Source organism: Falco cherrug, chromosome 5 (assembly GCF_023634085.1).
Source record: "Falco cherrug isolate bFalChe1 chromosome 5, bFalChe1.pri, whole genome shotgun sequence".
NCBI classification, from domain to species: Eukaryota; Metazoa; Chordata; class Aves; order Falconiformes; family Falconidae; genus Falco; species Falco cherrug.
In genome coordinates, this window is record NC_073701.1 from 18654405 (window position 1) to 18675288 (window position 20884).

A 20884-nucleotide genomic window follows, 5' to 3' on the forward strand; every position below is an offset into this window, starting at 1 on the left:
CCGTAGGCACTTGAGAGTAAGCACCCATCAGAATAACTTACTGTCAAAAACAGGTACAAATTCATTTCATCCCACTTTGTGCCATATGCTGCTGTCAAAACTTCATGAACTGTTTAGGCAGCATGTTGGGACATTTTGACTAACTATGAGCAGTGCTATTTTTTTCATTGCTTTGTGTCATCTGCATTTATAATCGGGTATTTCCCTGAATTTGGTTTGGTCTCTGAACAGAGAAGCCCGTGGAAAGTGAACATCACCTGGGAAGGTAGGCACAGGCCAAACCTCTGGATTCAGCCGCCCCTGCTTATTTGGTGCCCCAACTCTGAACTAGAAATTGCACTGTACTACATTGCTCAGGAACCAACTTACTCTTCTGTTTTAATGCTGATGTTCTAAATTTGGGGTGATTCTTTCTCCTGTGATTTGATAAACCCCCTGAATTCTGGAGCAGACTGGTAAGCTAAATGTAAATCTCATTTTGTGCTCCTTGAGCCCAGCCATTTTGTTCTGACAAGAAAATTAACTAGCACACCCTTCGCTATAATAAGTGGGAAACAGACCACAGGATAGGTAAAGAACACATTTGCTGTTTTATTGGTGCCTTGCAGGGCAATAATACTGAAAAAGGGGAATGCAAAAGAAACAAAAAACCAAAAACAAAACCAAAAACCCAGGATGGTGGCAACCCACTTTGTATTTTTTTAAAGAGTACATCAACTCCTGTTTTTTTTTATTTATTGTGGCATGAATGATAACATAAAACCAAAACATGAAAATATACAACTTATATTACACTATGTGTTATGAACAAAATATAAATCTATAACTCTATGTTATATTTACATAATTATTTCTTTTATTAAATTTCAAGTGAGATGGTAGGTTGCACATACTTTGTTTTAAGCTCCAGGCATTTGATTGTCTCTATTTCTTTTCTATTTTCATTTCACTTGTAAAATCCAAAATGTTAGAAGGAGTAAGAGCTTTAGAGCCAATGGAGCTATATAAATACTGTTTCAGCAAACCAGTGACAAAAACACTGGGGAGTAGAGAAATCAGTCAGTAGAAAAAACGAACTTGACATGTTCTTCAATCTGGGAAACTGACAAGTTAAGATAAAGTTGAAAAAATGTAAATATAAACCAAGCTAAACAGCCAGCCCATGCCCTGTGAATTGAGGATACACTTGAATCCACATCAAGTGAATTACACACAGTTCTTTGCAAAATTGAAGGTACGATTCTATCGAGAAGTGGGCAGACAAAAATACTTCCTATCCAATACATCATGCCCTTAAACGTACGAGATATCATATAGTTGCCATTCATTCTAGCAGATGAATTCTTGCTAAGTAAAGTCTACGTTTCCACGGAGTATAATTATTTTTGATGTTACGAACGTGATGTCAGAGGCTTCTTCGGGGACAATAACAGCTCATCTCTTTGGATTAAAAAGAAAAAGCTCTGAAAATGTGCTGTAAAAAGGTTAAAGACAATTTACTTTCTAAAAAATGATTTAATTAAAGAGAGAGTCTACTGCAGTAACCAAATCTTTGAAATAATGTCTTCGAAGAAAGAATTTCTTCCATATGCATTTGTAATAAGAGGATTTGGTTACAAAACTAATTAAATGCTATAATAATAGCTAGTGTTCTTTTCTGGGGGCCTGATTAATATAGCGGAACGGTTAAATAAAGATGTTAAATGCACTTAAAAATCCTATTTTACTAATATAAGGCATGAATAAATTGAAAAAGGATATACTCTGTGTTATTTAATTGAGCTTAGAAGCAAGTGCCTCAGTTTTTTTCTTCTTTCTTTTCCCCTTTTCCCCACTGCTGGTGTTGTTCTTTTGTAAGCTTGTGAGACGCATGGTATAAGCGGCTCCCCCCTGTTTAGGAGGAGATGGGCTCTACATCCCCTGACCCCGGCAGCTCCCCAAGACCATCTTTGCTCACCGGGTTCCCAGGGAAGAGGGGAATGAAGCCCACCTTGGCATTAGGGCCTCAATGCGCTTTTAGGTTAATATGATCCTAATCTCTTCTAACCTGGTTTTTCTACATGCTCCAGGGCACAGAACCCAGGAAAAAAAAGAAACAAGACAAGAAGATCTTTTTAAAATGTATGTTTTGCTTTGCTTTGTTTTTTCTAAGAAATTCAAGAGGGACAAACAGGGCCTCATTTTCAAATCTGGTATTCTACTGCCAAAGGCTATATGGGCGCTCATCCTTGGACCCAACAAAACATTAGCACAGGCGTTTAGTATTTCGCTAGTTTGGGACCCCAGAGCCTTTTTTTTTTTTTTTTGCCTTTTTTTTTTTGTTATTTTTTTGTTTCCTTTTCTTTTTAACATTGCTGCATTGGTTTCAACATCCAAATGCAGGACGTGGATAGTCTGCTAAAGCTACCCATTCGACAAGCCTGACGGAAGCCCAGGCTCTAGTGTAGTTTCTCAGACAGAAATGTGTATGGTAACAAAATTAGCATTCATCTGAGCCCTAGTCCAGGCCAAGGCAGTGAGCGGAGCAGAGCGCTCCTGCAGAAGGGCTCTGTCACGCCATCCATTGCCGAGAGCAGCGCTCGGTCCCGCAGCCCCGGCACAGGTGCTCCTCCGGCACAGGACCGACCCTGCCCACGGAGACGGGGCTACTTCCAGGAGCGTCTCCTGCAGCCCAGCCCATAGTTGGGGGCTGAGATTCGGTCCTGCTGAAGTCAAAGGGCCTTTTTCCCACTGACCTCTCCGAGGCCAGCTTTCCAGCCCACGCGTCTGAGACTTGCTCCAATCACACCTGCTGCAGTGGCACCTACCTGGAGCTAAAACAAAGTATTCTGGTAGCCCAAAGTGACACAATTAAACCAGAGAGTCTCTATAACGTGGTGGAAATCAAGCATCCAGCAAATGTGAGGTGAACCCACAAGAGTCAGAAGTAATTTGTTCACAAAGACAGGGAACAAATTTAAAAGTTTTTTTTTTTTTAAAAAAGGAGCAAATATCTGTTTTCACATTGTACATAATAATGATATAAAAACAATTGTCTACTTTTTTTCCTTCTTATCCAAACAGAGTGCTTCAAAAAAATTGGCTCTAGATGACTGGTGTAATCAAATAACTAAAATAAGTGATGAGAGAGCAGAAGTTAATTAAGATTGAAAACAACACTCCCATTAATTCACTCCATCATAATAAACATCAGAAGTTGACATGGCTGGGGCCAAAATTAAAATAAAAGAAAGAGAAATGGTGTGAGAAGAAGAAGAAGCGATTTGTTTTCATATGTATATATATATATTTATATATATATAAAAAGGCAAGGTGGGGAGGGGTATCCATTTTAAATAGCCTAACAGCTTCATTTGCTGCACTGCCAAATTAGAACAGAATAAAATAAAGTTAAAAAAGGGAGGGGGGGTAAAATAAATTATACATAATTTACTAATCTGGGAACAGCTGACCATTATTATTATTATCATAATTACCATTACAACACTAGCAAGAAGAGGCAGTTCAACTGAAAAAAAAACCAAAAACAAAACCAAACCAAAAACCCAACACAGTCATAAAATACAAACAAAAAGAACCCTCTCTGACATGGAGGACATGATCAGCTACTCCAAGCATAACTCGAGAGCAAATCTTCCGAGAGAGAGAAAATAGAAAACAATTTTTTGAAGCAGAAGTGGAAATCAAAACAGAGAAAACAGGAGAAAAATAAAACAGATGTTGCGGGGTAAAACTATAACACATCCAAACCGCTCATCGGAGTATTGTCCTAAAGTCTTCAATGGCATTTGCTTGTTTGCTTTGCACAAGGTCTGCAGAGGTCAAGTTACACTTCAAGTGGGATTTCAAGAACCAAAGAAAGACACCCCCTCCCGCCACCCTCCTTCCCAGTTCCCCTCCTACCTGCCCCTTTCATCCTGCCCCTGCACTTAAGTGGCTGCACCAAGTGCTAAATTTACTTGATTAAGGGACCCTTTGCAAAATTAATGCCGCCAAGTACTGAAGACCATGGTCCTGGTGAATGCCTGGGCTGGGATCTCACTGGCACTGAGATTCACAGGGCTATTTTTACAAGTTAGAAGTGGTAACACTAGCAATGAGTCTCTCTCTAGGAGCAGGAATTTACCAGGGAGCAACATGAATATAAAGGTGGCATCCTCAGTTAGAAAACTGACTCAGAGGAAGGCTTTTGCCTCAGTATGATCCTAAGACTTTCCTTCCCAGGCCAGAGAGGAGCTCACAGATAGCTGCTGTTTCAAATTAGGGGTAGCCTTTTTGGTTGGTTGGTTGGTCTAGAGCTAATCTAATGTTCCTGTCTTGCTACACAAACCTGGGTCCTCTCCTTCTACGTGAAGATCAGAGTGAGGAGACGAGAACAGACTCTTTGATTCACTTGTATTTACATTCTTTTTTTCTGAAATAAAGTGTAACATTCAGTTACCTTATTACAAATGCAAGGGGCTAACTTCTGCTCAGGATTACGCTTGTGTAAATCCACCTTCCTCACGTAGTTGCTGTTGCCCAAGGAAGGCAAAATTGCCCAAGCAAAGTATCTAAGTGCTCTAGAACAATGCTGAAAGCATTTTAGCCCAGGAGAACAATTTTTGAGTTGTGAGAGGCAGCAGCTAGGAAAACTCAGCACTGCAAAGGTTTGTGTTCTTACATGGCCCCTTTGAATACGGAAATCTCTTTATAGTTACTAGTTGTCCTTCCCACGCAAACATGTCACTGATAAAAATGAATTTCTGCAAGTGCAAAGGAGAAAAAAATGTCAGTTTAAAAAAAGATGCATTTTGAATCAGAGATCATTACTCAGCCACCCTGAAGGTACAAGTTCATCAAAACTGGACATCATATAACCTAATTACACTCAGCGAGGAGGTAACATTTCCAGTTGCCCTGTCCCGTGCAGAACAAATCACATCTTGGACAAGCCTTTTTTGCATTGTATATGCTGCCACTTGAAGTGTAAATTAAAAGCAAAGGCTCCTTACAGACCAAGTCATTTGGAGGGTGCAGGACTTCATTCTGGAACATGCTTTTTGCTCACAATAGTCCAATATTATTCTTATTAGTACCATAAACACGCACACAAGAAAATCCAAGACCATAAAATATTTTTTCTCTAAATTTCTTATCTCTCTCTCTCTCTCTCTCTTTTTTCACCTGAGAACGGCACCTACAGTTTCCTTTAAAAAGCAAAAGCAAAACCAAAAATATATGTCTAATCTCACCAGCTGCTGGTATATCAGGTTCTTCAAGGGATTGTCTAAGATACAACACTGTCCTAACTTAAGACAGAGCAGGAAGCAAAAGAAAAGCAAAAGAAAAACAAAACAAGAAGAGACCAATAAAAAAAAAAAAAAAGCAAATTGGACTAGTTCAGCGCTTTAGTACAAATTTGGCACTTGCTCAAAGACTCAGTATGGTGTGCAACTGATGAAGAGAAGTCCTCTCTTGAAAGGAAATAATTGCTTGTTGGGGTTAACAGAAACAGACTCCCCACTTCCTTCCTTGCCAGCCACGCGCACAGGCACACACGCGCGCACACACACACACACGCACTTCTGACCCAAATTTGCCAGGGAGAAGGAGGAGGAGGAGGAGGAGACAGGGGATAAAAGGAATTTTATCTTTTTTCTTTCCTGTCAGGTGCATTACCAAAAAAAAAAAAATTATTTCTCTTTAAACTGTAGCACAAAACAACAAAACACATTCACAAGCCACTTGTTGGCACTGTGTACCTGAGTGAGAATTTCTAGAACATTGTAGAACAAACAGCCATAAAGTTTATTTGAAAAAAAAAATAATAATAATAAAAGGTCGACGGGTAAGACTTCAGTGCTTGGGTATAGCAGCTGAATTACTGGCATTATTTTACCCATAGCTTATATCATTCTGTTGTTGTTGTTGTCGTTGTCTTTGTTTCCTTTCTTCTGAGCCTTTTTTCTTCTGATGCAGGCTGATGTCTATTAGTCAGCTGATGTCCCAACTAGTTAAGACTAACAGTTAAAGTAACAGTCAGTGTATGAGAAAGTTAATGTGCTTGGCCACTGGCAAGGATAAACCAGATGGGGCTTTATTTTTTCTTTTCTCCTTGAAGTCCTGTAGGTCATGAGACATTTGGACCCTGATCAGTTGGCTTGCCCCGCAATGTGATTTTCACTGTCACTGCCATAGTCTGCATCGGGGTCATCCTCTTCCTCATCGTATTCATCGTAGATTTCTCCATTGACATCGTCGGTCTGCATCTCTTCCTTGATATGAGGCTCCTCACCTTTGATGCCATAAGTGCTCTGGATGACGGGCATCCCGGGCTCTGGGCTGCTGGACACGCTCGAGTGCTCGGAGGGCAGATGTGGGGAAGGCATTCCTGCCATGGCAATGGCTCCTGGGTAAACTACGCCTGCGGTGGCAATGGGAATCTGTGCTTGTTGCCTGCAATGAAGAAAAAGTAAAAGGACGTTTGAATACTGGAAGGAGTAAAGAGAGTGCAAGTACAACAGCACTTTGCAAGCCCATAGTATATGCTCTGGGGTGGCCCATGCAAGACAGCCCTTGTATCAATATTTCAGACCCTCCAGCTGATGCTCTTGACATGAACATCAGGCCCAAACCAACTTCACTGATAAGAAATCCTAATCTCTGTAAACATCTTGAGCTGTACCTGAACTACACAGCTTCAGCTTGCCTGTTTGTGATGCAAACTTCTTTACTGGATAACCTGGGTGTCCCATGAGCTGCCAGCCCAAAATAAACATCTTTTCAATTGTGGTCCAAATTAAGCCCCATGTATTTTGAAATTCTTCCTTTTAAATAGTCTAAGCTGCTGACAGGACTAGACAGAGAAGTAACACATTGCCAACAGGAGAGACTAGGTAGTTTGCACAGGAATGGGGAGGTCCTGTAAGAAAGTACCCATGGATGAGGAGAAAGCAGGTCTCTCCAAAGAGTCAATGTTTACTCCATGTTCACTCAGAGATCTGGCCACTATCAGAGAGAGGAACAGTGGGACTTCTGGGGGGTTATAGGATGAACACCAAGGGCCTCCCACTGGAAGATGATCGTTTCCACAGTAAGCGGCACTTGTGAAAAGCAGAAACCTTTGAAGGATGGAGGATAAAATTGGGAAAAGGCACACTTAAACCGGAAGCATGCATTATTTAAAAATAAATAAAAAGCAAGCAAGCAACATGAGCATTTGAGAAAATCCTCTACAGGATGCCTTTATGTGGCATCTAAGCCTTGGAAACCTGTCTGCAGTAATGAAAGAAGAATTATTCCAGGCCATAGAAATTCCCTTTGCATCAAGAACACTAGCTGTGTTATACTAGTGTTTGTTTCCCTGAGAAGCTTCAGGGTCCCAACAAGCCTAGAGGTTTAAAATTCATGCTCCTTTTGTTTCCTTGCTGCATGAAGTAATTCCATTGCAGTAATACTCTTCAGTACATGCTGCACATTGTAATGTCATCAGCGGTGTGTCCATCTGCACTGAAAAGCCTTGCCACAGGAGACAGGGCAGAGTCTCTTGAGATGAACATTCTTAATTAAGAATGAAACCCTCCCCTGTTCCCCTGCCTGCCTGTGCCCTGGCTGTACAGTAAGCCTTGCACAGTACAGTGATCCTGAAAGACTTTCCTCTGCCAAACAGCTTTACATTTGTTTGGAATTGCTTGCTGCATTTTCAGATCCTTCCTGCCTGCCATTCGAGCGAGGCCTCCCTCCACACAGTCCTTATTTCCGTGTTTCTGAAACAAGCAGAAGTTGTCTCAGCTGAAGATATAGCTCTTAAATGTAGGGAGCGGATCTAATTTGCATTTTATTCTTAATTCAATAGGAAGGCTTTTGTTTTCTGGAGTCAGCATTTCTGCAACAAGATTCAGCACACTTAAATTGCTTTTAATATTTAACAATAGGAACACTTTGCACTTAAATGGTGCTTTTCAGAGTGCTTTTCAAATATTAAATAATTTAAGAATAGTATTTTTCCACTTATATAGGATGTCCACTCCAGAGGATCTCATAGCAGTCCTCAGATACTAATGTATTAGGGCTCTCAGCAGTCCGGTGAGGTGAGCTTCCACACCACCATTAAGGATGAGGACGCTGAGACAGGGAAGCATTAAGGCCAAGAGTTGCCAAAAATGCCCAAACCTTCCCATTGCGATGCCATCACATGGGCTTTCAGCATGTCCCAGCAGCTCTTGCAAACCCAATCACTTATTTTGGTGCCCAGGCAGGAGCTGGACTGGTGTTTACAAGTTTTGCCCTGGACGACCTGTACCGGGTAATGGAGCAGATGGGGAAGTAAACCCAGGAAAGCAACCGTTGTGCTGTGACTGCCAGCATCAAACACTGACCCCGCTGCAGCCACTGGCCGCTTTGTCAGTAAGTTCTATGAAGATTTTACCCCAGGTTCTGTGCTCTAACGCCCCAGTGCAAATTATCTCCAGAAATGTCTTGATTTCAATGTCAGACTTGTTTGGAAAGCTAAATAATATGCAGAATGTTACAAGGTTAATTTTTTTCCCATGATGAAGCATGCATGTTAACCAGATAAGCAGTGTTTTGGGGGCTCTGTTCCCATCTATTCTTTTTCCAGAAGGCCCCCCCTCCTCTTTTTTTAATCTCTTGATGCCAAATGTTGGCTGACTTCCCTGTGTTTGTTTCAGTGCTTACCATTGGGATCACTGGACCTGCCAGCACCACAGGGTTAAGCAGCTCAAATTTCTCTGCTGAGCGGCTTATTGTAACAATACACACTGTAGCTGTTTAAAACACAGTCTGATGACACTTAACAGTTGCTGTACAGATATTCTCTCCTTTATTGCTACTTCCAACCATTAACTGGAGAGATGTGCAACTCAGTTAATATTAAAATTATTCCAAATTCAGATGAAACAGAACAGATATTCCATTATTTCTGAGTGTTTTCTTGTTCCTGGTTTTGCTTTAAGACCACTATGTAGCTTTTAATTTTCTGGAATGAATACAGAAATATTGCAGAATATTTGATTACTTCCGATTCTTTTGATCTACTGTAACCAAAACCAAGGAGTCTTTGCAGAAGAAAAATACATGTCAGTTTTCTAGGCAGATTTTAATCTAATCATACCAGGCTGATCTATTAGCTCTTTATCAGAACCAGTCTTCTTGAAATTTACGCTCAACACAAAGCATTTAGCTTACCGTACTGGAAGACACTCCCTAGTATGACAAATGCCATCACAATGAACAACGCAGACAGCTTCATGCCTGACATGAATTAACTGAGCCAAGTCCATATTCCGGCTCAAGCTCAGTGTGTTCAGCAGTCCTCTTGCAGACCACTTCCCACAGATCAAACTGAATGCAAACTTGTATTTTTGGCTTTCAGATTAAGAGGCTTTACCATAGATTCAATTCAGATATACTCTCTGAGGCCCCATAATAAAGTAATACTTACAAGGCTTTATTAGAAGACTTACATTTCTTTGGAAAATCTTAAGCCTTTTTTTTTTATTTTTTTTTATTTTGCATGATCACAGTGGAAATGGGACAGCTGGCTGAAGCTGTAAGATGAGTATATAGCAAAGCCAACAAAAAAATCCATAAGTGCCTAACTTCCTCCTGGAACACATTGTTTTAAAGTATAAGCTTCATATTCTGTTAACAAGATATAAAGTTCTTGCCATTAAAATATAATATTTACCACACTGAATTAAGAATTCTCCCTGAATTTTTTTTTTTTTTTTTTGCTTAAACGAGCAAAGTTTTTAAAGGTCCCATACCCAACATTAAAATACTGCCTCATCTCCTGGCGTCTGTTGCGCATGATAGCTTTGTACTCGCCAATGCGTAATTTTTTGCCATCTACAAGGCAGGTACGCTTCGGCCTTGGCTTGTATTTGTAGTCTGGGTATTTCTCCAGGTGCTGTTTGCTGAGTCGGGCCTGTTCCTCATAGTATGGCTGCTTCTCTAGGTTTGTCATAGCTTTCCAGCGAGATCCTGTCACAAAAAAAAAAAAAAAAGAAGAGAGAGAAATGAGATTCTACTCATCCACAAACACTGAAAGGCAGAGAAACAAGTAGGTCACCCAGAACAAGATACCTACGGTTATATTGCTTTGGGCTGGGAATCTGTCAGAGCTTCTAGACAGGGGTCAGGTCTTGTTTGTATTTGACTGGTAAACCTCTTGGGTATGGCCAAGAGGCAGAGAGAGATGATACTGGAGGTTTTGACTTGATGTTTTACTGAAACGTCCCCACATTACAATGTCTTTCAGGTGGGAAGTAAAACCATCATCCTGATAACGAGCAATCCCTGACACTTGGTTTTAGAAAACAAGGCAGTGTATTTTAGTGGAATGGCCAAAGATCCCTGAGATAGACAGTCTGCTCTGCTACATCCCTCCCGCTTTCCTTTGGCCACGGGCCTGTTTTCACGTCCTGTTGTAGAGGAGGCACCACTCCCTTGTGCTGTGATCTAGTCGCTATGCCCCACCATGGCTGCTGCTGGGTACAGGAGCCTGCAAAAACCTTGAAGCAATGCCTCTAAAAGCTATAAACTACCCCATATGTCTCAGTGGGGTTTTAACTCCGACTAAGTCCTGGTGAACACTGCCAGCTCCAACTTCAAGAATTTACTATGCGTCGTGAAGGGAAGAGCACTGGGATACCGGCACACCTCTCCACGGAGCCACACTGTGGCTTCATTGCTGGCAGCCTTGTTTCTGACACTGCCTATGTTAGTGTAGATACTTGAGCTAGGGAAATAATGAAGACTTTACAATTGTTTTCAAATACCTCCTGAATTTTATAAACTAGCATTTCTGAAAGGACATAATATAGGAGCAGAAAGTAAAATTTCTTGAATCAGTTACGCTATTTTATTTTTCCATGAACTGTAGAACTGCTTCAGGGTAAGATACATTTCAAACAACAGGAATGGTCCAAGCTGTGAAACATGTGGCTTAGGAGAAAAACTTTATTGGAAAATAATCAATTTTCCCATTGGAAAAAAAGTTTGAATAGTTTCTCAATTTAATGGGTTCATAATGTCATATGTCATACTTTACTTCCTCTTGTTCTTCATTTTTTATGGTTACTCACACTGTACTTAGCTCATGCTATTACTCAGGCTGGTCTTAGCTCACTGTGCCCCTAAGACTCACAATACAGAGAGCACAGTTATCCCTTCCCAGGAAAGAAAACAGTTTGGTTCCCTCTAGAAATGCCCCTTCTGATTACTGACACCACTTTCCCCATTGCTCTTTGAATCTTTATTCTAATCTGTAGTTTGGCCTTCTGGAGTGAAGGACTAACAGGCTAGTACAGCCTGACCTCACACCTAGAGATAACAGATTTGTAAATAATGATGTCTTTGTTCTGAAGAGGAGAATGGAATCCCTTACTTAGCAAACATTGCTTTGCAGTCAAAAACGTAATTTTTCATAATATTTACAACACCTAACATGCAGAGATCCTCCAGCTAGTTCCGGGATGGGAAACAGTTTAATTACATTGCTACTAGCTTAGGCGCAGCACCACATTAGTGTGACTAGATGGTTTCTAGGGTTTGGACTAAAATTCCTGCGGGGCACTTTGTATGTCATACAGAGGTAGTGTCTGTGCACGAGGATCTGCAGATGGGCTCTGTGTTACACGGGGCAGCAAACCTCTGCGGCCGGAATCCTGGTCCGTGGCTTTGCCTCCTGCAGGGAAATTATTCCAAGCTTTTTCTGGCAAAAAAGAGTGGCTAGAAAAAGTGACACCAACTTTCCACATGTACTACCTCCTAGACTTTGGACTAAACAACACAGTCATAAACATCTGGAGACTGCCAAAACACTAAACACCTACTAATGCTGCGTAAGATGGAAACATAGATAAGGCCTGTGTTGAATGATGGTAAGAGTTCAGGGTAAAGCATATGCTTTATTCATATTAATTCAAATTCTACCTCATAGACACCAGCACACTGGCATTTTAGCACATGAAGAAAAACATAAAATCTAGAATCCAGAGCTCTCTAATCACAGGCCTGCTGCAGTCCCAGCAGCTTAGAAAAACAGCCCCAGCCCCATTTCCTGCTGATGAATCAGTTTTTATTTATGAATAATAAAGTTGACAACCTCCGTCTTTATACAAATCTGGACATTTGCTTTACATGCCATGAGGGGACCTGCAATGTAGGAACTCAGACATATTTTGAGATAGACGGACAGACAGAAAGGTAGAAATTAAAATCAGTTGTTGCAAAATTGCCATGAAAATGTTCTATCCCCGCACAATCCCTCTTTTGCTGCGCTAGCTCACTTGCTGCAATCCTACAGTCAGACCTGGGCAGGCAGATTCCTACCCTTTCATGTGAAAAAATCTGTAAATAGTGGGTGAAGCTAGGTAAACATGTAAGTCTTTGCAGGATCGGGGCCATAAAATCTGAAATTTTGATGCATAATATTTGTACATACAGTTACACATACAATATTTATACATAAATGTCATTTGTTATGTTTTTCCTTCCTAAGCTGCAAACAAAAATCCTGGCAGTCTCACCTCTCTTCCTAGCAAATTTTTAATAGCTGCTTTCTGCAGTGATACCTCTTCTTACTATGACTTTAGTGTTTTTACAAAATATACTAAATATAATTTACTAGTATGTTTTGAAGTATCATAAATAATTAAACAAAGGGTTCTGTCAAAAAAAATTTTGAAAAAGGGCACATTTTCCGATGATAAATCTTTGGTTTTTACATTTTATAATTTACACTTATTTTCTTAGTAATACACAAAATCCAGCCAGCTTTCTGCTTGGCCTTAATCTGAAATTTTGAGTGTCTGAAAAATATGGAACTCGGACCTTTGAATCTGCACCCACAGGCAAGCTAAGCTATCACTGAGTATTGCCAACAAACATATTAAAACTGGTTAAAAACACCTTGCCTTTGGACAAAATATATTTGTAATAGCTTTATCTGCCATTGTTTTATGTGTCTATAAATAGACACAGGCAGGCATGGGTACCTATGCACAGTGCCAAGCCCAAGCCCAAGCCCAAACAAGGTGTGATTGAAGAATCTTGAAAAATCTTTATTTTTAAGGGAAGATTTACACTCTTGGGTGAGCTTTCTGCTCACCATCTGTGTTAAAAAGCTTTGAGTGGGTCAAGTATGCAAGGTTTTTCTCCTTGACTATGAAAAAAAGAACCTGTTCTCCTCCCTGGATGCATGCATAATCACAAGCAGGATTCTCACACAATTCTCCCTGATCTAGTGGCTGAAGTATTTAGAAAATAAATGAGAATATCATAAGACTTTGCAAAACCAAACGTGGCTCCTGCCCCCAGTGTGAGCCAGGGCAGTCGGAGCTGCACCCACACAGTGTCTATGAGCACGGCTGCAGAGGCCAGCTGTTTGAATCCAGGGCAGAGAAGAGATGCCCCACGTGTGCCCTGGCACTTGTGCTCGGGCACACGCACACATGCACTAGGTGGGAATAGGAGCTCTGCTTACTGTTGATTTTAAGCCAAGTTTCTCTGACAAGAATTTTCAGATGTTTGGAATATTGCCTAACTTTTAGTCTATTAGACTGACATTTTTCAATCTGAGTATCCGAATCAGGCTGATTTTACATTTAAAAAATACCCTCACATACACAAACACTTGTATAATGTGTATAGGTTTGTATTCACACACACATCCACGAGATAATTTCTGAAGGTAGTATCTATTCTCATTTGTTCATAATCTTTTTATGTAGACTTCTCAGTGAAATTAATTAAAATATTTACAAAAATATCGAAACAATGCATTATTAAATTGATAGGGTCCAGCAGACCCATTTTAGCACTTTTTTAACAATTTACTAAAAAAAAAATCATCCGCAAGTTTAAGTTGCAATGAACAGATGGATGACAAACGTATGCACAGATGAATTTAGCGACAAATCCATGTATCTAATTTTTATGCTCGAAACATAATACCACAGTGTCAAACATAATCCCTAGAGAATTCTAGTGCTGGGAAGGGCACTTCCTCTCATTTTACTATAAAAATGACCCTCGATTGGTGACAACTCCATCTAAGCTACTCTCTGTGACAACGAGCTCTCTGACCTCAATGTGTAGCAGTGCTGCTAAAAATGATGGTAAGGAGAAATTGTGGCTTTCTAATAAAGAGACCCTAATACCTGGCTGAACTCTAAGCTTCTAGTTGCTCACCCTCCGCCAGTTAACAGAGAGCTCCCTGCTGACTTCAAAAGACTGCCCTTTTGCAATTGAGGGAAGACCTTTGTAACGTTTCTGTCAAGAAAGAAGACATCAGGACATCCCTCTCCATTGCATAGGTGGAATAAAAAAATTAAATGTGATGCTAGAAAGAAATAGAAACACCATCTCTTACTGCCTCAGACCTTGCTTTTCCCCATATCTGGCAGCAAAACAGAAAGAGTTTGGAGTCAGCTATACTGTCTGTCACCTCAACAGGATCTGTAATGAATTTGCACATTTTACTCCAACTACTGTATATCTAATCAGAAAAAGATGTCCCCATATCTCCCTGATCTAGCGCCAAATAGTAAAAGGTGATTCCTTATGTTAACAATTTCAGCAGAATGGCTTATTAAAACCAGATTTTAGGGTATTATAAAATGCTTAGAAGCCCTTTAAAATGTCAACCAGGATCCCCAGAGACCGCGTAAAATGTCAGCCCAGCTCAAGCGCCTGTTTTAAGCAGAATGAATTAGCAGCGTGCTGTCGGAGGTTGTTATCCAAAACAATCAGTTAAGAGGGAAAACATCAAGCTCTCTTTGTACTTTCTATATGAAAAGGGCCATTCAGAATGATCTTGTAGATTTCTGAAGCTGATTATTTAAAAACAGGTTTAACCAGGTCTACTCTCAATTTAGAAACAGACCAAAACTATTACTGCCCTGTCCTCAGTCTAATTACATCATACACCTCTGACCAGTATAATCCCTTTTAACCAGTATAAGGTTATTTTACCATCAACATAACCAATTTAGCCTTCTAATCCTGTCCCCATAACTAATCTAATCATCCCGTACCACCCTTTTAATCATGGGTCAATATCGTCACATCTGCCATACACAGCCAATACATTCTGCCTCTCTGACCAATTTATCTCATTTCCACTTGCCTCCTGCTAACTTTTCATACCACTCTAATCAAGCCAAACTTCAAATCTTTGACCAGTCAAAACTCAGCATATTTACCAGCCCTGCAGTTGGCTAATGCTGCCATTACAACTGAGCTACATCTCTTGAGTTGTCTGCAAAACCAGTGAGACCTGCAGCCTAGGTAAAAATTTCCTGCTTAAGCTTCTACCTGGCCCAAGGGATGCTTAAGTCCTGTAACAGCCTTTATCAGTAAAAATGCAACTTCTCCAATTTGGTCACAGGTATTCTTTTTTTCTGCAGAACACGAATTTGTTGGCCTCAGAGATCCTCCTTATCCACCTTCTGTATCATTCAGCATGTCACAGAGGAGTAACTTAGGACAAAATGTGGTCCTGAGAATTTGAGCAAGTAGTGGAAAGTTGAAAGACTGTGGCATGAAATTCAGTAGATGATGTTCATGACAAAGTCGTCTTGGGATGTGAAGAGTAGAGAATATGGAAATTAGATGTTCCTTTTTCTAATTTCAAGATTTCTTGCAGAATATGGGAGAATTAAGAACCTCCAGGAGAAGGTCAGGCTTGAGACCTAAGGAACCTGAAGGTGCACAAGTCCATGGGACCTAATGAGATGCATCCATGGGTCCTGAGGGATTTGGGGATGAAGTTGCTAAGACTATCCATCCTGTTTGAGAAGTTGTGGCAGTCCGGTGAAGTTCCCACTGACTGGAAAAGGGGAAACCATGCCCCCATTTTTAAAAGGAAAAAAGGAAGACCTGGGGGAACTACAGTTTCATCACTCTCACCTCTGTGCTCAGCAATATCATGGAGCAGATCCTCCAGGAATCTATGCTAAGGCACATGGAAAATAAGGAGGTGAATAGTGACACCCAACATGGCTTCACTAATGGCAAATTATGCCTGATACATTTGGTGTCCTTCTACGATGGGGTTACAGCATTGGTGGATAAAGGAAGAGCAACTGACATCACCTATCTGGAGTTGTGCAAAGCATTTGACACTGTCCCACATGACATCCCTGCCTTTAAACTAGAGAGATGCAGGATGGACCACTTGGTGGATAAGGAATTGGCTGGATGGTTGCACTCAAGGAGTTGCAGTTAATGGCTTGATGTCCGAGCGGGAACCAGTGATGGCATTCCTCACTAGAACTGGCGCTGTTTAACATCTTTATCAGTGACAAAAATCCGAGTGACACTGGGACTGAGTGCACCCTCAGTAAGTTTGCTGAAAACACCAAGCCGTGTGGCGCGGTCGACACGCTGGAGGGAAAGGACCCTGACAAGCTTGAGAGGTGGGCCCCTGTGCACCTCATGAAGTTCAACAAGGCCAAGTTCAAGGTCCTGCACATGGAAAGGGGAAAGCCCAAGCGCAAATACAGGCTGGGTAGGGAATGGATTGAGAGCAGCCCTGAGGAGAGGGACATGGGTGTGTTGGTGGATGAGAAGCTCAGCATGACCCGGAAATGTGCACTTGCAACCCAGAAAGTCAACCTGATCCTGGGCTGCATCAAAAGAAGCGTGACCAGCAGGTCGAGGGAGGTGATTCTTCCCCTACTTCACTCTTGTGAGACCCCATCTGGAGTACTGCACTCAGCTCTGGGGCCTCCAACATAAAAAGGACGTGAACCAGTCGGATTGAGTCCAGAGGAGAGCCACAAAGATGATCAGAGGGCTGGAGCACCTCTCCTGTGAAGACAGGCTGAGAGAGTTGGGGTTGTTCAGCCTGGAGAAGAGAAGGCTTCAGGGAGACCTTATAGTGGCCTTCCAGTACCTAAAGGGGGTACTGGAAAGAAAGCCAGAGAGGGACTTTTTACAAGGGCATGTAGTTCTAGGACAAGGGGGAATGGCAAGAGGGTAGATTTAGATTATATATTGGGAAGAAATTCATCACTATGATGGTGGTGAAGCACTGGAACAGGTTGCCCAGGGAAGCTGTGGCTGCCCCATCCCTGGAAGTGTTCAAGGCCAGGCTGGATGGGGCTCTGAGTGACCTGGTCTAGTGGAAGGTGTCCCTGCCCATGGCAGGGGGGTTGGAACTAGATGATCTTTAAGATCCCTTCTAACCCCAACCACTCTATGATTCTATGTTTCTACGGTATTTAGAATAAAAGCAAATAATAATGATAATGATAACAACAACAACAACAACAACAATAATAATAATAATAATAATAATAATAATAATAATAATAATAATATCATGTACTAAAGGGAAATATAGTATAAAAGGAAGATAATAAAAATCCTTTAAAACTGTCAGTGTATAAAGTAAAAGGATGTACTTTAGGATCTCTTCCGTATGGTCATTGATTTGAACAGAAAGTGCTATGGCACAAATCAAATACTGTGGTGTGCTACCCCACAGAATTTAATTAGATGAAATACGTGGGCAAATAAATGATAGCAGCCGTTTTGTGATTGCTCAACAGCATAATGAAATTAACTGTTTTTGTCTATTCAGTTCAAGTTTTCGCACCAAAACCGCCACAACAATCTCAGTAATTACAAAGACACAAGGACATTTCAGGTTATGGTTAATGCATACTGCTGGGTAGCAGTGGAAGCTCGTATCACTGTTGTCCTTGGTGCAATCATTACGTAGCAAAGCAGACATTCTAGAGACAGTAATTCTGTTGTGTCAGGTGCTCAGCTTTATTCAGACAAAAGTGCTTTGAGTTTTTCTACTGAAAGAACAGTGCTCTATCATTCTTACCTAGTATCTTGCTGATATTGGAGTTGTGCATGTCTGGGAAGGCTTGAAGGATCTTCCTCCGTTCATCTTTAGCCCACACCATGAATGCATTCATCGGGCGCTTGATATGGGGCTCGTTGCTACCACGTCCTCTGGATTCCCGATAAATTCTAGACTCTGAAACTCCTGCACTTCCTAAAAAGAAAGAAAAAAAGCATTCCCAGCTTGTTTCATTATGCAGCTTCCTCTGCCATCAATAACCTATGTGAGGTGCTGCACATGCAATGAGTCAGTGTTCACAATAGGTTAATGGCATTTCAGTTTTACAGCAGAAAATACCACGTATTGTATATTGTCTAGGTTTTAGTTATTCTGTTGATTCATTATCAGATACTGTAGATTTGATTCACAGTTTAGACTTGAAGAGTTTTAATTGTTTTTTTCAGCACAAAGCATTGAACAGCTTTTCTAAATCATCTTCTATAACTTAATAACATAAACCCAACACTTATCAACACACATTTTCTTTCTACCTATCTACTACCATTTTTTTTGATGGGAAGGGGGTGATAATATGGCAACATTAGGTGTTTCTTCTTAAGCAATTCTCTAACTAGCAAATGAGCATTTACACATCTGCCTGGTTTTGTGCAGGTCTCTGCAACAGCCGAGAAAGAAATGAACATTACGCTTGCTTCATCAAACCAAGAAAGTTCCTACAGATGCAGAGCATGCAACACCTGTGGATGATCAGGTCTATAATTCATGGATTCACCGTGTGATCTCATTTATCCCACATCTGTTTGCCTCCTTTATTCTCTTTTAACGTCAGTAATACATTCTTGGTACAGTCTTAAGAACTGCAGTGCATAGAAGAGAAGGCTAAAAATCACCTCCAGACTTAAGCCACCACATGATGAATCATTTTTTCCTGCTTTGTTTCATAGCCACTTCTTGCTAACCGCTCCTATTCCGCACAGGCCTCCAAAGCACTTGGTTTCTCCTTCAGACCCCATTGACATGTACACACAAAACTGGAAATTAGGGTAAGCCATTTGTACTGACCGTCAGAATCTCCACTCATGTTGAAATCCATCATTGCGTGGCTAAACTTCCCGTCTTCGCTCTGTTTTACTGCCAGTTGCTGAGTCAGGGTCTCCAGTGTTGTTTTGTCCTATATGGGCAAGATGATGGGATTTGGATCAGGAAAATAATTAAACACTGTAACTGCAAAGTTCATAGGTAATTTAGAAGGTTGATAGGGAAGCTGGATAACAATTCATTCACAACAGTTTACACATGGACAGCCAGATATTTAAGAATACATAATAGTATTTTTTCTGGAAGGGATATGGTTGCAGACTCTACCAAGTCCCTTTTAAAACATGCTTATTAGCTAACGATGAGCAAACTTCATAGTGTTGAAAAGATTGGTTTAGTTAGGCATGATAAAATTGGCTGCATACCTGAAGAATACTTCAACTCTCTGTGTCCCTGGGGCTACAAAGCTGGACTGGAAGTTTATATGATACACACTCTTTTGCAATGTATTTACTGTTTTACTCTATTTCCAGCCTGCAATCAAAGTCCAGGGACATGGGTGACTGCTCTTTTTCTTTTTTAAAAGGCATTATTTTAGGGAGCAGCCCAGAGGAAAAAAAACCACCCTGTAGTTCAAACTTTTTTCAGGCCTTGGGAAAGGGTCAGCCTGAATTAAGCATGATACTTGGGCAGCAGTTTGTGCTCTTGTCCAGACTGTTTTGCCCAAGCCTACTAACACCCCGTCTGTCATTCATCTAGTCAGAACTATCTGTGAACCCTGGATTGCAACAGGCTAGTGCGTGCTGCCAATTAATCTGTCAGGCTGCAGCGGTGTCTAAAGACACTGCCAGAACAACATGCCAGGGCCATTAATTCCAATGTTCTCTTCAAAACACCTCGCTTCCCCCGAACTGTTTGACTTTACAAATACAAAGGTGTTCCATTTTCCAACTGTTTTTGTTTTCCCAATGACTTTTACTCATAAACGTTCTATCTTCCTGACAATCATATGTTTAAAAAGAAATCTTTCAGGAAAGCAATACTAACATTTCAAAATGTTAGGCACTGTGCCTTTTGCAAAGCTAAGAAAATGACATGATATGGCATAATAATAAAGTTGCTCCAGTCGAAAAAAATTCTTTTGAGCTTCTTCCTGAAGGAAAGATTGCTGTTTTGTTGCTCTATTCCACTCTTGATGACTGTAAAAGATCAACAAACTAAAAAAACTTCCAGATTTCACATGGCAACCGGAGACTTTACATCTATTCTATGTAGCCTAATAATGTCACTGGGTGGTATTATAGAAGAAAACAGAAAAGAGAACAATGCGACTACAGAAATGCTTCCTGCGATGTGATGTCCCTGCATCTGCAATTCAAAGAACAGTTCAAATTCATGTAAGTTGTTTCACAAAGGTTTTCTTGAGGGAGTTCGAAATGAGGCTAATCTGCTCCACTGTGTATGCCTGCACAGTTTAGGGAACACTAGGTTAACTTTCCTACTCCTCACATTCATTTTCATTGTGGATCCCTTTTGCACTCCTAGTGCTTTGTCAATAACCACCGACAGAACTTTCAATAACGAAAGCATGCAAGATGAGTTATCCTCTTGTTTTTTTGCAGGAAAAGCTCATGCAATGGAGTCAGCCTATCACAGGCAAAAGGATTCCTCTAGCACTACCAAGCACAGCAGATCCAGAAAGTTTGGAGAAGCTTCGAATAAGCACCTGAAGTATTCAGGCATTTGGTTTTACCAAACTCTTTGATCTACTGGTTTTAACTCAGCTCCCGTTTCCAAAGCTGCCTGTCAGCAGACAGAAATTCGGGAAGAAGTTGACTTCGTATTTCTTCCAAATGTATCTCAGATACATAATGGAAGTCAGTAGTTTTTTCCTCAGAAAAAATCTCTATTTACCATCAGCTTCATAACGATAGAGTTGAAAAATTTTTGCATCAGGAATAATTTAAAAATGCTGCCATCAACCTAAAATATAAAAGAACATCTCCTCTTGTCAGG

General features: G+C 40.8%; 1 protein-coding gene across 12 annotated transcripts in view; it reads right to left on the reverse strand.

Moving 5' to 3' along the window:
• Positions 1 to 567: 567 nt before the first annotated feature.
• SOX5 (SRY-box transcription factor 5) overlaps positions 568 to 20884 on the reverse strand; it is a 602225-nt gene continuing 581908 nt past the window's right edge. For all 12 annotated transcript variants that reach the window (XM_055711618.1, XM_055711623.1, XM_055711621.1 and 9 more), the window contains 4 exons: positions 18893 to 19001; positions 17849 to 18022; positions 9771 to 9987; positions 568 to 6438 (listed from right to left, as the gene is read on the reverse strand). In XM_055711618.1, the coding sequence (XP_055567593.1) occupies positions 6135 to 6438; positions 9771 to 9987; positions 17849 to 18022; positions 18893 to 19001 (804 nt within the window). In that variant the 3' untranslated portion in view covers positions 568 to 6134. The remainder of the gene's footprint in view (positions 6439 to 9770; positions 9988 to 17848; positions 18023 to 18892; positions 19002 to 20884) is intronic.